Raw genomic sequence first — 13,286 nt, 5'->3', positions numbered from 1 at the left:
GTCGTAGTATGTCTCAACGCGTCGGCAGAACATTCTTAGTGTCCGAGAATTTGATAGCGGATTACAGCGGTGATGCTGTGATCATTCAACCTATTCATCGCAACGGTGAAAAGTTTCAGTGTTTTGGAAACATCGTCAAGATGTCGTTTTGCGTAGCAGATAAACTTTTCTGGTGTGATGAAAAACAACAGCTTCATAGTGTTATCACCAAGTTCATCCAGAAAACACTCTGCTTGGACTATCTCAAATTGTGTGTGCGTGAAATCCAGACTAAAGGGACAAACTCTTTGGATATTACAGATGTTCTCGCTAAACTGGTGAGTGAAAAACTTTCAGTTACCATTGGAAATGTTATTGATTGTCATGGATGCTCTATGGGCTATGCCAATCAGCTGGGCCATGAATGTCTGCAGGTAGATGACATGTATTACAAATATTCCGATCACGCTATAACTTTGATTGACTTTCGCGAAGTCGCAAAAATTCTTGTGGAAAATTACAATGTCGTAGAAAAATGTTTTGATGCGATTGATTTTGATGTTTTGAAATCAAAGATAGAAGAAAATTATTTGAAATAAATGAAAACTTGATTCGCATAAAATGGCTCTGTATTTTATTGCTCCCTTGTTTTATTATTTTTTTTACAGCTAAGCTCATCTTGGTGAGAACTTTTTTAGGGATTTAATTTGTGTGGGAAGAAAATTTTTACATTAAAAAAATTAAGAACGGTTAAAAAAGTGTGGAAACTTATCGGGACTTTTCTTAGTCAGACTTGGGAAAACTGACATAAAAAGTAAGAAGGACTTGCATCGTAAAAAAACGATAATTTTTTATTTTAAAGTAATTCAAACCCTCATCAAACTTCTTTGAAAAAAAACAACAATATTTTAGGATGCAATTTAAGAAAGATCCCTGATGTGATTTAAAAAATTTAATTTGGGAAAGGTTCCTTGGTATCGTATTTGCTAAACTAGATAATTTTTTTTTATTTTAAAAAAATAATTTAAACCCTCATCAAACCTGTTTGAAAAAAAAAAAAGTAAGTTGGAGAAAACGATAATTTAAGAACGATCCCTAATGTGACATCATGCGATATTTTAATGATGTTGGAAACTTTAATTTTCGTCATTAGCTTTCTAGGATGAAAAAAGTAGGACACAGTTGATCACGTGACTTTGAGTGCCCCATAGCCCCGGTATACAGAGGGTGACGTTATTGTTGAGACTGGAAAACTGACATAAAAAAAAAGTTTAATTTAAGAAAGATGGAGTGTTGTGTGCCATAAAAAAATTTTATTTAAGAACAACCCGATATTTTGGGATGCAATTTAAGATGTGACATAAAAAATTTAATTTAAGAACGACCCCTAATGAAAAAAAAAAAAAGTTTTCCGTCCTCTTCGTGGGAATGAAGGAAAGATCCCTCTTAGACATAAACAATTTTAATTTAATAATGACCCCCAATAAAAAATTTAATTTAGGAAAAAAAAAACAGTAAAGCGCCATCTAGTGTCCCTCATTCTCTTATCGCGGGGCAGCAGCATCCCTTATCGCGTGGGAGCAAAGGGGAGCAGGTGGGCAGCAAAGGGGAGCACCCATTGTTCTCGTGGGGAGGCCTATTGTGCACCAGAACCGCTAATTTCCCCCTACTTTACTCGTTTAGGTGTCTTATATCACCTCTTAAAGTGTGTTCCATAAATTTAGAATCACCCTGTATAATATGAAAAATCGTTTCCCCAGGACACCTGCTGCTACCTAGCGATAAAGACAAGACTGTTTGTTACAGTTCTTCGAGTAAAATTGCTTGTTGACTTTGAACCAGTCTGCAGCATGAAAATGATCGGTCAGCTGAGGTTGATTTTCTGTGGTTCCCAACTTCGAGGAGCAAATGTGTGTGAGCCGATCTCCCCTTTAATAAAGTCTCGCTACAGAAAGCGACAGGCCTACAACGGTACAAATCTTCAACCATTACACTTCACTCGTAGTTCAAAAAATTAATGGCAGATGGCAGCACTATAACAAGCATCACACGGAAACAAGCTCACGTTGGGTTCACAACACGCACACGGATACTCCAACTTTTACTAATTAGTTAGACGTTCTGCAGAGGAATATGAACGAGGTGAATGCGGGTTTAGTAGTAGTAGTAGTAGTAGCATGAAAATGAACAATGCAGTCGAATCTCGTTTTAACGAACACCGTTATGGCGAAAATCTCGTTTTAATGAAAACTTTTCCAATTCCTCAGAAAAGTATACATAGAAATAATGCGAAAAACCTTGAATTTCTTTATAACGATACTTCGTTATAGAGAATTGATTTCTTCGGTTTTTTATAGTTCGTTATAATGGGATTCGACTGTATATGGTACCATAGTTTATTAACAAACTGCCCACCGGCGTAAAGAAATCAATAAATTTGTCAACCTCATCAACTGAGCTTAATTAAAATACTCTCAAAATTGATACTGATCTCACCTCTGTATGCTTATGAGTTCTTCCTGGTAGTAATCGTGCAAAGGAGGGCGCCACAGAATCAATTTGTCCAAGACCGCAACCCCTGAGGATCTCGGCCTTCTCTCTGCATGTATGTAAATGTTAACATGAATAGATTACTGTAAAGTTATATTACGTAGAATAGATTCTATAGGGAAGAAGATACATTTGTTAATATACAGAAAGGGAAGAAAAAACCGCATCGCCTTGAATGAATGTAAGGGGTGCAATGAAATTCGAAACAGAGATGCAACATCATGTTTCGAGCATGTGAGCCTGGTTTCCTCGGATGAGTTGATGAATGAGTGAGTAAGTGAGTAAGTACGTGAATCAGGGAGTGGGTAAGTGAATGAGTAAATGGTTGGCGCTTCTGTAAGAGTAGTGTTCTAGCGCTCTCACCCGTATCGCTAGTGAACGTTGGTTAGATTTCTTGCAGAGGGCTGTTGAATTGTCCTTTCAAAGGTCATCCCCGCATTGTATCCGGTTGTCTATGGCTTGCATTAGGCGTACATATTTCCTCAGGAGAAATACGGGAAAATACGGCATACATTGATACATTGCCAATTATCGCCAAAAATGACGCCAAAAGTAAACAAAGTTGCCAAATATTGGAGAAATGACTAAAAAAATAAAAATGGTGGGAAATGAAGCATTACTGCAAATTGCAGTGGATTTAAATGAATTCCACGAAATAAAACGTTCACAAAGACAAATGTGTGAGATTAATATTCTTATTTGTAATTGTAATTATCATAATATAATTTATGAGTGGGAAAATAATTTCATTCTTTGACTTCAATAAATAATAAAAATTCAAGTCAGTCTCGTGTAAAAAACGGGAAAACCCGGGACTGTCCCGGTAAATACGGGTAGCTTGTATAGATGTTTTTTACTGCAACACCAATAAAAACTATATCGTGGAACCCCTGGAAACCTCTCACGTTTCCGCGAAACATCCGTTGTAGAAGTCTACGCATGTAAATAAGTTTCGTAATAAAATCACAAGCTCAGAACATGATTTTGCGCTCTTTCAAGATACATGTTAGCATTATCTCACCGTAATAAGAAGTCATGTCCATCGGATTAGCTGCCACCAGAAGCATACACTTGTGGACCTCGCGTAGGAGCAGCTGAGTGCAGCATACCAGGTTCACCAAATGCTGGCTGTCCACAGGAATCCCTTCGGCTATGTCACTTGAAATAATGAATGATATCATTCCACAATAAATAATCACTTCACGGAAAGGGGAAATTCATAAAGTATGCAAATGATTCACCGTCAATGCAGTCCTTTAATGCGGACCGACGTTCGCAAAGAAGATCTAGATAAGGTGTTTATGATTAATATGCAGATCAATCAATATAAATTCAGTTAATTCAAGATAATACACGACGATGAACATTTTTGAGGCTTTAATGAATATTCATATTACTTTCCCTCTCTTTTTTTTTTTTTTTTTGTCTGTTATTATTTAGTAATTTCTTCAGAAAATCGCCATTGATGGTAATTAATTTCATTTCGAGTGGCAACTCCGTAATGGCGCACAGGTGCGAAATTTTTTTTAACATACTCCTGTGTGTGTGTGTGTGTGTGTGTGTGCGTTCGAGGAACGGTAGTTAGTTGCCTAATCGTGGACAAGATCTTGGGGACTTTTCTTTCAACATTTTAGAAAAATAAAAATGATTCTACTATGCAGGGTGTTGCCTTGAAGTGGCGACAAATTCAGAGGGGTGATATTAGGCATCAAGAGGAACCAAAATCGCCATAGAACACGGTATCGCAATCCACGCACAGTCGGTGAAAATCGCAAAATGTCAAAAGCAAATTTCGAAACGAAAAGTGTTTTTTTTTTTTGCCTCAGAAGAAGGCAACAGCTAATTGGAAGTCAGAAGATGGCGGGGGGGGGTCGTCTAAAAATTTAAGATTTCTTATTTCATGACGCACCGCATTTTCACTCTTGAAACTGGTACAATGTGATTCTTGAACACGAACACACATATATATATATTCTGAGTGTTTTTTCAACTTGGAACAATACCTCTACGACGTACGGTTGATGAGATAAAGGTACAATTAGGCCTTACGTGAGATCTCTGCATATCAATTTCAATGAATAAAGTATTTTAGCTACTTCAAGTACAAGGTGCTAGCAAGAAATTTGTATTATTTGTACTTAATGAATCGGCGATAAATATGGTAACCTTGTCCTAACCTAACCCCACGTTAGAGAAAAGAAGAAAGGGTAAAGAAGAAATATAAAAGGAGAAAGTATACTAGATAATATAGGATAACAGATGTTTTTAGACTCCTCTTTTCACCCTTACCCTACGTGTTTCCTTTCGGTCTTACATTTATACTAATATTAGAAAGACACATTATAAAGAAAGGAGGGAAAGAAAAAGCAACTTCCGTAGATAATAGACAATCGTGGTAATAGGGTTGATAATAGGTTGCTATAAAGCATCACGATGGTAAAGATAGAGAGGAAAGAAAGCACAGAGAACTTGTTTGAATTAATTCCACTGGCCTTTGGACGTAATATTACGCATGTGAGAGTAAAGAGGTTAGGTTATTTTCGTGGAAAACGAGTCATTCTTACCAAAAAAGCCGGTTGAATATACGGGAATGTCCTAAAAATAAGGGGCATAATGATCATAGAAATGGGTTTAGATGAAGAGATGAATTCAAAAATGTATAATTAATTAAACATTCGAGAAGACTCCATTATTAAAAAAATCTTTTTAGCTGGACATTTTTCGTATCTTTTGCATAATTGATGAGTTAATGCATTTTATGATACGGAGATGATTTTTTTTTTCCCCTCACCACCGCAAAAATGTCTTTTTTTGAAAAATAATAGAAGTGATTTTTCAAATTCCCGTTCCTTATTCCGACAAATGACATGAATTATTAATGCGAGATAAATTTGAGGGAGAGGCTGTGACTTTTCATTCGTCTTCCATTCGATACAACGATTACATATAATGTGTTTGAAATTACAGAGGAGTAGTTATTTGGAAAATTTTAATAATTGATTGCTTTCTATCTTTTTTTTCCTTATCTTTTTACACATATTTCAACGCCCTCTATTGGTGAATTGGTTCCGAGTGATTTGCTCAAAATGAAAATTGAATATTCGTGAGTATTGTCGGTAGTTTTTGTGCTCTATTACGGGAACTCTCTCTCTCTCTCTGGTGATTCTAAGATCAGAGTGCCGTGAGATAAGGGCCACGAGCTATTGCAGGACCAAAATTATATTGAATGCAATACTAAAACTAACCTCAACGCATAGGTCTACTTCTAGCACTTACAGGGTGATTAGAATTAAAGTTCTCGTGTTCTGAGGATATCTCAATGAGACCATGGGAGAGAGATTTATGAAATAAAAAAAGAAAAATTTCAATTTTCTAAAGCTTTTCTATTGAACTTTCCTTTTTCCCGTGGACCATATAGCGTATACATCAAGTTCCAATGGAATACTTCCTCATGAACGGGCGTTACATAGGCCGGAGTAGTGTCGGTATACTGGCGGATGATGTTACAATGGTGTGAGTAGTTTCAGTACGCTGGCATTGCTCAGACCAATGTAACACTTTTTCTGGTAGACGTATTCCATTGAAACTTGATTTATATGCTATATGGACCCATGGCGAAAATATTCAATAAAAAAGCGCCACTTTTTCACCTGGTGGTAAAAAAAATTTAACTTTTTTTTTTTTAATTTCATAAATCTCTCTCTCATTTTCTCATTAAAATATCCTAAACATTTGGCTGCATTCGGATAAGCAGTTATTGAGAAAACCTACTGAGAGTACGGGAACTTCAATTATAATAACTCTCTACGTCATCCTACAGGCCTATCGTCTTTCTTACTCATCTATCCAAGATATTCGAGAGGGTGTTTGTGGCATGAGTGATCGAATTTACCAAACATAATCCAACTTACGAAGGTTTCGACAGCTGGCTGATGCGAAGATAAATCCATGAAAGAAAATTTAACTGCCCTCGCGGGAATTGAACCCACGTCCTCTCGCTTGCGGGTTAACGCCCTTAGACTACTAGACTACAAAGGCAACGAATCCTCTTTCCTTAGAGGTTGTGTGCGCTGAACGAGGGCGTGCATGAACAGCCATACCTAACTCAGGCCAAATCTCACATTCCGACACTGCCGGCAGATTGCGACTTATCCGGAAATGATGTCACTCTGCCGCTATTACTGCGGAAGTTTCGACAGCCGTCTGATGCGAAGATGAAGTCTAACGGTCTAGGCTGCTCACCCGGCAAGTGAGAGGACGTGGATTCGATTCCTCACTAGAACAGTTGACTTTTCTGTCAGGGATTTATCTTCGCATCAGCCATCCATCGAAACATTCGTACTACTAGTGGACAGTAAATTCATCTTCGAATTCAACTTACGCCGAATGGAACAGTTCAGTTTAAAAGGAGGAACAGGGCGTCATCTCGTTAAGATAATCGAATGTCTTCAAGCAGCTTAAAATTATAAACATTACTCAGTTACAGCACTTTTAGATTACAGTCGGGCTTTTTTCGATAAAATTTGGCATTGAACAGCTACGCGCAGTTGATGTCAAAAATACTAGGTGGTCGCAGCAGTACGACTCATCTGTGTACTTGCTATCTTTAAGAAAAATTAATCAAATCATTAAATAGGCAGGAGGAAAAAGTATTATAATTACTGACAAGATACACACGAAGTTTTTCGCTCTCATAACGACGTAATGCCTTCAAAATAACACATGCTAAAGAGAAAAATAATTGTGTAATTTGAAATTATCGCATCGAAAATGACAAACGCGATACCAAAAAAAAGAAACTAAATAAAGCTTGAAATGAAAATTATCGGACTATTAAATCTCCAATGCAGTTTTTTTTTACAGAAAATTATAAATATTTCGTTTTTGAAAAGGGATTACCTTTTAGAAATGGCTCCGAGAGAGAATTTAAATGACTTTTCCCGTCATCTTTTTAAGAGCTTATTGATTCCCTGGTGTGAGTTCATTTTCATATTCTGTGGAGGATTTTTTTAACTCCTCGTTCGTATATTCTGAATCAATAAAATAATTCATTTTGAAACTAATGATTTTTGTTTAAAGGGAAGTTTCAAAAGTAGAAAAACTTCTAACGTATCCTGGGATTATTTCTGGGAACAAAAAGGTTGATTTTGTGTAATACAGAGTCTAATTATGGAACTTATTTGAATAAATTGATTTTTTTTTTGTCAGTCTATGCCTTGAATTTAATCAGACTGGCAACGATTGTGTGATAGTTAGCGATAGGTGGTTCAGTGTTGGCGATAGTTGGTTGATAGATATACGTTGCACAGCTTACTAAAGTCACTCGGGGCTGCGTCCACATTTTACGAATGAATTGCGTTCCAATATACGCATCCCCCTCGCTACGTGTGAGGTGTGTTGATGTCATCGCGCTCGGGTCCCTCCATCACCTCCTAGAGATAGACGGCCTCTGCAGTGTTTGCCATAAACGTCATTCAGACTACCTAGCGAGTTTTCCACCCAGCCTCGTATTTCGTTTCTTCTTATTTTGGCGTCGAATCTTCCTGATTGCCTCACAAAAGCCGCATAGTGATTGGATGTGGGGCATAGAAATCGCCAATTCTGAGCTCGATCATTTCTTTTCCTCACAACATTGATACTAGCACGAGCAGGGAATTTTTTTCCCTGAATATTCTGAGGGAAAATAGACTACTTACTGACGTAACAAGCAGAATGCGGAGGCCTGCACGCAAAAGCGTTAAAAAAAAAAGCGTTTTAAAGCGTTTTTAAGCTGCAGTGACAACGACTGCGCGCGTACACGCGATTAGCGAAGTGTCGCCTCATGTCTCAATTTGCGATGTCCTTTTGATTTTCGTTGGCTGCAAAACAGATTGCTGCCCTACGTTGTGTCGCGAACGCTGTTGCACGCGGCTCAATTTGCGCTTAGCCTCAAAAACTTCACGAAATATATTACAAAGTAAATGGAGGGTAGACCATCTGCGACAACAAAACTGCTGGTAAGTGAATGGTAAACAATTCCATTAGCAATTCCTTATCGATTCCATGGGAACTGAAATTTCCAATGTTTTTGATTTTTTTTTTCCGCTTCAGAAATGATTCAAACACCTGGAACGTTCTGCGACCAAAATATATCGGGCACTTGAAACATCAGAAATTACTTTTCCTTCGAGTCAATTGCCTCCGAATGGAATGCACCTTAGATATAGCGAAAGAAGAAGAAAAAACCGCAAATAAATCGCTATTTTCTTTAGTTGAGGTCTTTTTTTGGAGGATAGACGGGAAAGAGTTTGGTTGTTCCTTTCTTTGTCTATGTACTTTTCTTGGTAGTCTTCTTTTATATTCTGTGTCTTCTTGGAAAAATCTCCAAGGGGGTGGGAAAAGAAAAATAAAAGAAGATAGTACGCGGACGATCGAAAGTGCTTATTACAGTACTTTCGCGGTTGCTTCAGAATTGATCGGAATCGAAGAGAATTGCATGGTTGCAGAGGTGGTTGTGTCTGAGAGTTTGGCGAATGATTTCTGCCGCGAATAAAGGAAAAAGGGGGGGGGGAAAGTACTGATAGATGTCGTGTACGTCGGATTGCTTCTCCCGTTACCAAAAGTACCAATGTTTCTCTCGTATTTCATTCGAGGACAGACACGTGTTCCCATGAGGAGGGGGGAAAAAAGGTCAAGGTAGTATTTCCTTTCTCATTCTTGTGGTTCGAGTCATTGAGTTCTAAAACTCGATACTATCGACACCTATGGGACCAACCTAGAAAAGGGAACACTAAAACTTTCCACCGACTAAAAGATACTATCTCTTACTTTTTTCCCCCATTTTTAAGAGTTTGGAGGCAATAAAAACTGCCACTAAAAGAACTTTTGCTTCCTTATAGATACATTAGATGATTGTGGAGAAGCCACAAAAAAAAACAAGAAAAAAACGTAGCGTTGTGAAGTAATAAGTAATTACCATATACGTGGTTGATACTTTACTTGGTTTATTTTTTAATATTATTTCTTTAAGTAGACATTACCACGTTTTGAAATCGGAATGGTCTCTTAAACTTAGAGTCGTACCTCTGAAGCATCATACCTACTGAAATCAGTTTTGACCCGGCTAAGAGCGTTAAAATTCGGTCTTGAAGACATGCGTGGAATCTATAAAAGATCCAGGGCTTATATAGTAAGGGCTGTTTCATCACTTTGATGTTGTGATTGCCACCTCGGTTTAGCGGACGTGGTCTCGGAGATGCTGTGTGACGTCACGGCCCTGCTACTTTTTTTCTTGCAGACGACGTCAGTTTACAAAACGTACTGTGTTGAAGAGAATTATTTTAAATTTTAGTTGGTTATGTGTTGTTTCAAGTGAGTGATCTCTCGTTCATGATGTTTCGTCTCACTAGTATGCGTGGGTATTTTTATAGTATATTTTGTAAATCTTGTGTAAATCAGTGATAATCATGTCGCTTTTTCTATTCTGTGCAAATTTTTATTTTTACTGCAAGCTGTAATTGGGTTTAAACCTGTAGCTTTGTTTTATAAATAAATAAAATAAAATAAATAAAATAAACAAATGTGAGGTCTTCTGCTATTGCAACGTACAAGAACAATTCTCGGAAGATAAAGAAGCTTAGAATTCAAACCACTTATCACACTTTTCCTAAAAGACCCAGAGACTTGCAAAATATGTGTGTCCAAATGTATGAGGCTCGATCGATTCCAAGGCTTTTAACCGCCTACTCCTAATTCGAATGGAAACAAAAAGGTAATTAAAAATTATTAAAATTATTATAAAGTTCAGAAGGTAATTGAAATTATGTGTCTCGAGTTGGCTTTCAATCAACCTAATAAACGTTGACGTACGTGATTCATCTGAAATGGATCCGAAAATAATATTCTGAGTGTGGAAGCTACCTCATAAGCAAATACAAAACTTCTTATTTTGAATATTTAAAATGGCTGAACGATGCAAGTCAATAAATAAACATATACTAATGGAAATAATGAAAAACATAATTTTGGAAAGAATTTGGTACAATGGGCGATTGGGCATACTACCATAATCAATGAAGTAGCGAAGCGCGGGCGCACTATGTTCTGCAGGGGGATGACGCCATGCGGGATGTCAGCTCCTTGTTGTGAGACAGCCCTATGGCTATGATAAGACCACCCCCCCCCCCCGCTATGTGCATTTCAGTGATAATATTGGAAATTTAATATGCCTGTAGTTTTCTTCGTTTAATTGCGTTCTTCGCTTTCTTCTCTGGTCTATATTGTGAAACGGTTTTTCAGTGATTGAAACTTAATTCGTCGTTGCCTTCGAGAAATCCTTCGTCTGCACCATTTCTGACAACCAGATTGGCGTTCGTAGCCACATTTTGCCATTATAGTGATCGGTAATTGTTTCTCATCTAATTTTTCGAGACACGATCTGAGAATCACGCAAAAGACGTGCGTGGGTTGCTAAACACCAATTAGAATGTAAAAGTAGTAAATGTGAGTGCCAAAAAAATTATTCAAACACCGTTTTTCACGTTAACAGGAAACTAAGATACTATAGCACCACTGCTAATAAAGATGGAGATGATTATTTTTGCCTCGAAGTTCATTTTCAGACAGTCAAGTGTTGTACAATTACTACTAAACCACACATGTACCTCGTCTATATTCCTCCACGGAACTTCTAACGAATTGGTACATGTTGGAATGTGCGTGTCCATGTTGTGAACCTAACGTGAAGCTTGTTTCTGTGTAATACTTGCTATAGTTCTGCCATCTACCACATATTTTTTCGAACTATGAGTGAAGTGTAATGTTTGATGATTTTACCGTTGTGGGTCTGTTGCCTGTTGCTCTCTGCGGCGACACGGGGCTGCACAATTGTACAACGTAACAGAATCGCTTAATGCTCAAAAGGCATTAGGGGCCATTCAAGTATTACGTACACAGATTTTCAGCCATTTTTGACCCCCTTCCCCTTTTCATCAAAAGTCAGCAAATCTGAAACCTCTCCCCCCCCCCGATGCTGACGTAATACTTGAATGACCCCTTAGTCACAAAAACTAGTTTTTGATAAACAGCGAAAAACTGTCCATGCCAGCAGCCTTTTCTGCGTAAATTTTGAAACTTTAGCTATGGATATCATTTAACAGACGTATCAAAATTATGCCTTTCCTCGAGATGTAAAAGCACGTACCGAAGTGGGAGATGTCAAGAAATAAATTTTGTGAAAAATGGACTCGGTGGGGCTTTTTTGCATAAAGCGATTTACCGTCGCAAAACACAAAGCCATAATCTCCCACTTGGAAATTCGATAAACAGCGTTTCCTAAAAACTCCGTATGCCATATACAGTCACGCTTTTTCACGGGACCGTGATTCAACTTACCTCTAAAGTTTTACGTGTAATTTTCCCTCTTAACCACCACGGATATTCAGCATCCAGAACGTTATTATTCCAAGGTGATTCAAAAATACGTCAAATCTTCGGGAGCAGTAAACTTAAATCTCTTTAATTCTTATTTAAAATTTACCGTATAAACCAATAATCCCGATACTGACTCTGATACAGAATATCAATAAACCCCGGAATTTTTTGAATAATTTATTTCTACCTCAGAGAAGGTACAAAAACACGCAACCGCAGCACTAACCTAAATACGAAAGAAAAACAAAAACATGGCGGACATTGAATCCTTCAAAGCATTCACATTTATACAAAACGTGCTTTTCAACTAAAATTGAGTTAAATTTTATTATTTTTTTCCTCCTTCAATTCCCGATTGAGTTTCCCCCCTTTTTTTTACATTTTCAGGAAAAAGCGAACATTTTGCGGAAATCTTTAGAAATGTTTCGAAAGAAACAATCTCACGCACGTATACATCAGGAAAAGGAATCATTAATTATTCAAGAGGAAATCGAAGAGTTTTAAAAGCGCCTTTTCAAATTTAATGCACTTTTCCCGTCCACTACTCAATCATGTGCCTTTGCACACACTTAATGCTTTCACGTTCGCGGAGAAAGATCTTTTTTTTACGGGAAAATAAATAAATAAAACTTCACAATCGATGGAATCTTCAGATGAATCGTTATTCGTTTCTTAAATTTCTTAGAAAATTCCAATCTTTATTTGGATAAAAATCCCGTTTCCCGGATGTTCTCAAGTTTTCGTGCCGTCAAATTACATTCGATTTGTAATTTCGTGATCGGCGGAGAGGAAAAAAAACCACCTTCTCTTTCTCATTTGATGCTTGTTCGAATTAGATAATACCGGTCTTTCAACGAAAAAATATTGTTGGTTCGGTTTTTGAAGTTTATCGTGCGGTCTGATGGAATTATTAAAAGTTTTGGCGTGATCTATGTCGTTAGAGAAGTATTTTTTGACAGGTGATCAGGTTGTAGCCGTCGCCAATCGAAATAGGGCGTCTTCGGCCGAAGAGTCATTGCGAATTGAAGGGGATGAATGGATTAGAATTCCGTCGTCGATCGAAGGAGAAAGTGATGAAGAGTTATCGTCAATCGGAGTTGGGTAAATACAGTAAAATGCCGTCGTCAATCGAATTGGCTAAAATGCCTGTCATGCCCACAGGCATGAATTAGCATTTATTTTTGTTTTCGTACTCGACCCCGATCGCAAAATTGACTCATACACATCCCCCCAAGAATATGTGTGTGGTCGCTACAGAGAACGAGCGGTACTTTTTGTCGGCAAAACGTCATTCTACTGAATACATCGCTATCAAACTTACAACAATCGATGAGACGGTATGTCGC

At 37.6% G+C, this 13,286-nt stretch overlaps 1 protein-coding gene across 2 annotated transcripts in view; it reads right to left on the bottom strand.

Moving 5' to 3' along the window:
- Positions 1–13,286, bottom strand: part of LOC149088755 (regulator of G protein signaling 7-binding protein A-like) — a 280,027-nt gene that overhangs the window by 23,563 nt on the left and 243,178 nt on the right. For both annotated transcript variants that reach the window (XM_089249778.1, XM_089249787.1), the window contains 2 exons: positions 3,551–3,687; positions 2,476–2,578 (listed from right to left, as the gene is read on the bottom strand). In XM_089249778.1, coding sequence (XP_089105904.1) covers positions 2,476–2,578; positions 3,551–3,687 — 240 coding nt within the window. The remainder of the gene's footprint in view (positions 1–2,475; positions 2,579–3,550; positions 3,688–13,286) is intronic.

This window comes from Pholcus phalangioides, unplaced genomic scaffold, assembly GCF_987345545.1.
Source record: "Pholcus phalangioides strain wild (caught in Gottingen) unplaced genomic scaffold, Ppha-v1.0 ptg000003l_1, whole genome shotgun sequence".
Lineage (NCBI taxonomy): Eukaryota > Metazoa > Arthropoda > Arachnida > Araneae > Pholcidae > Pholcus > Pholcus phalangioides.
Note: the sequence above shows the minus strand (reverse complement) of the source record. Positions and strands in the feature narration are given on the sequence as shown.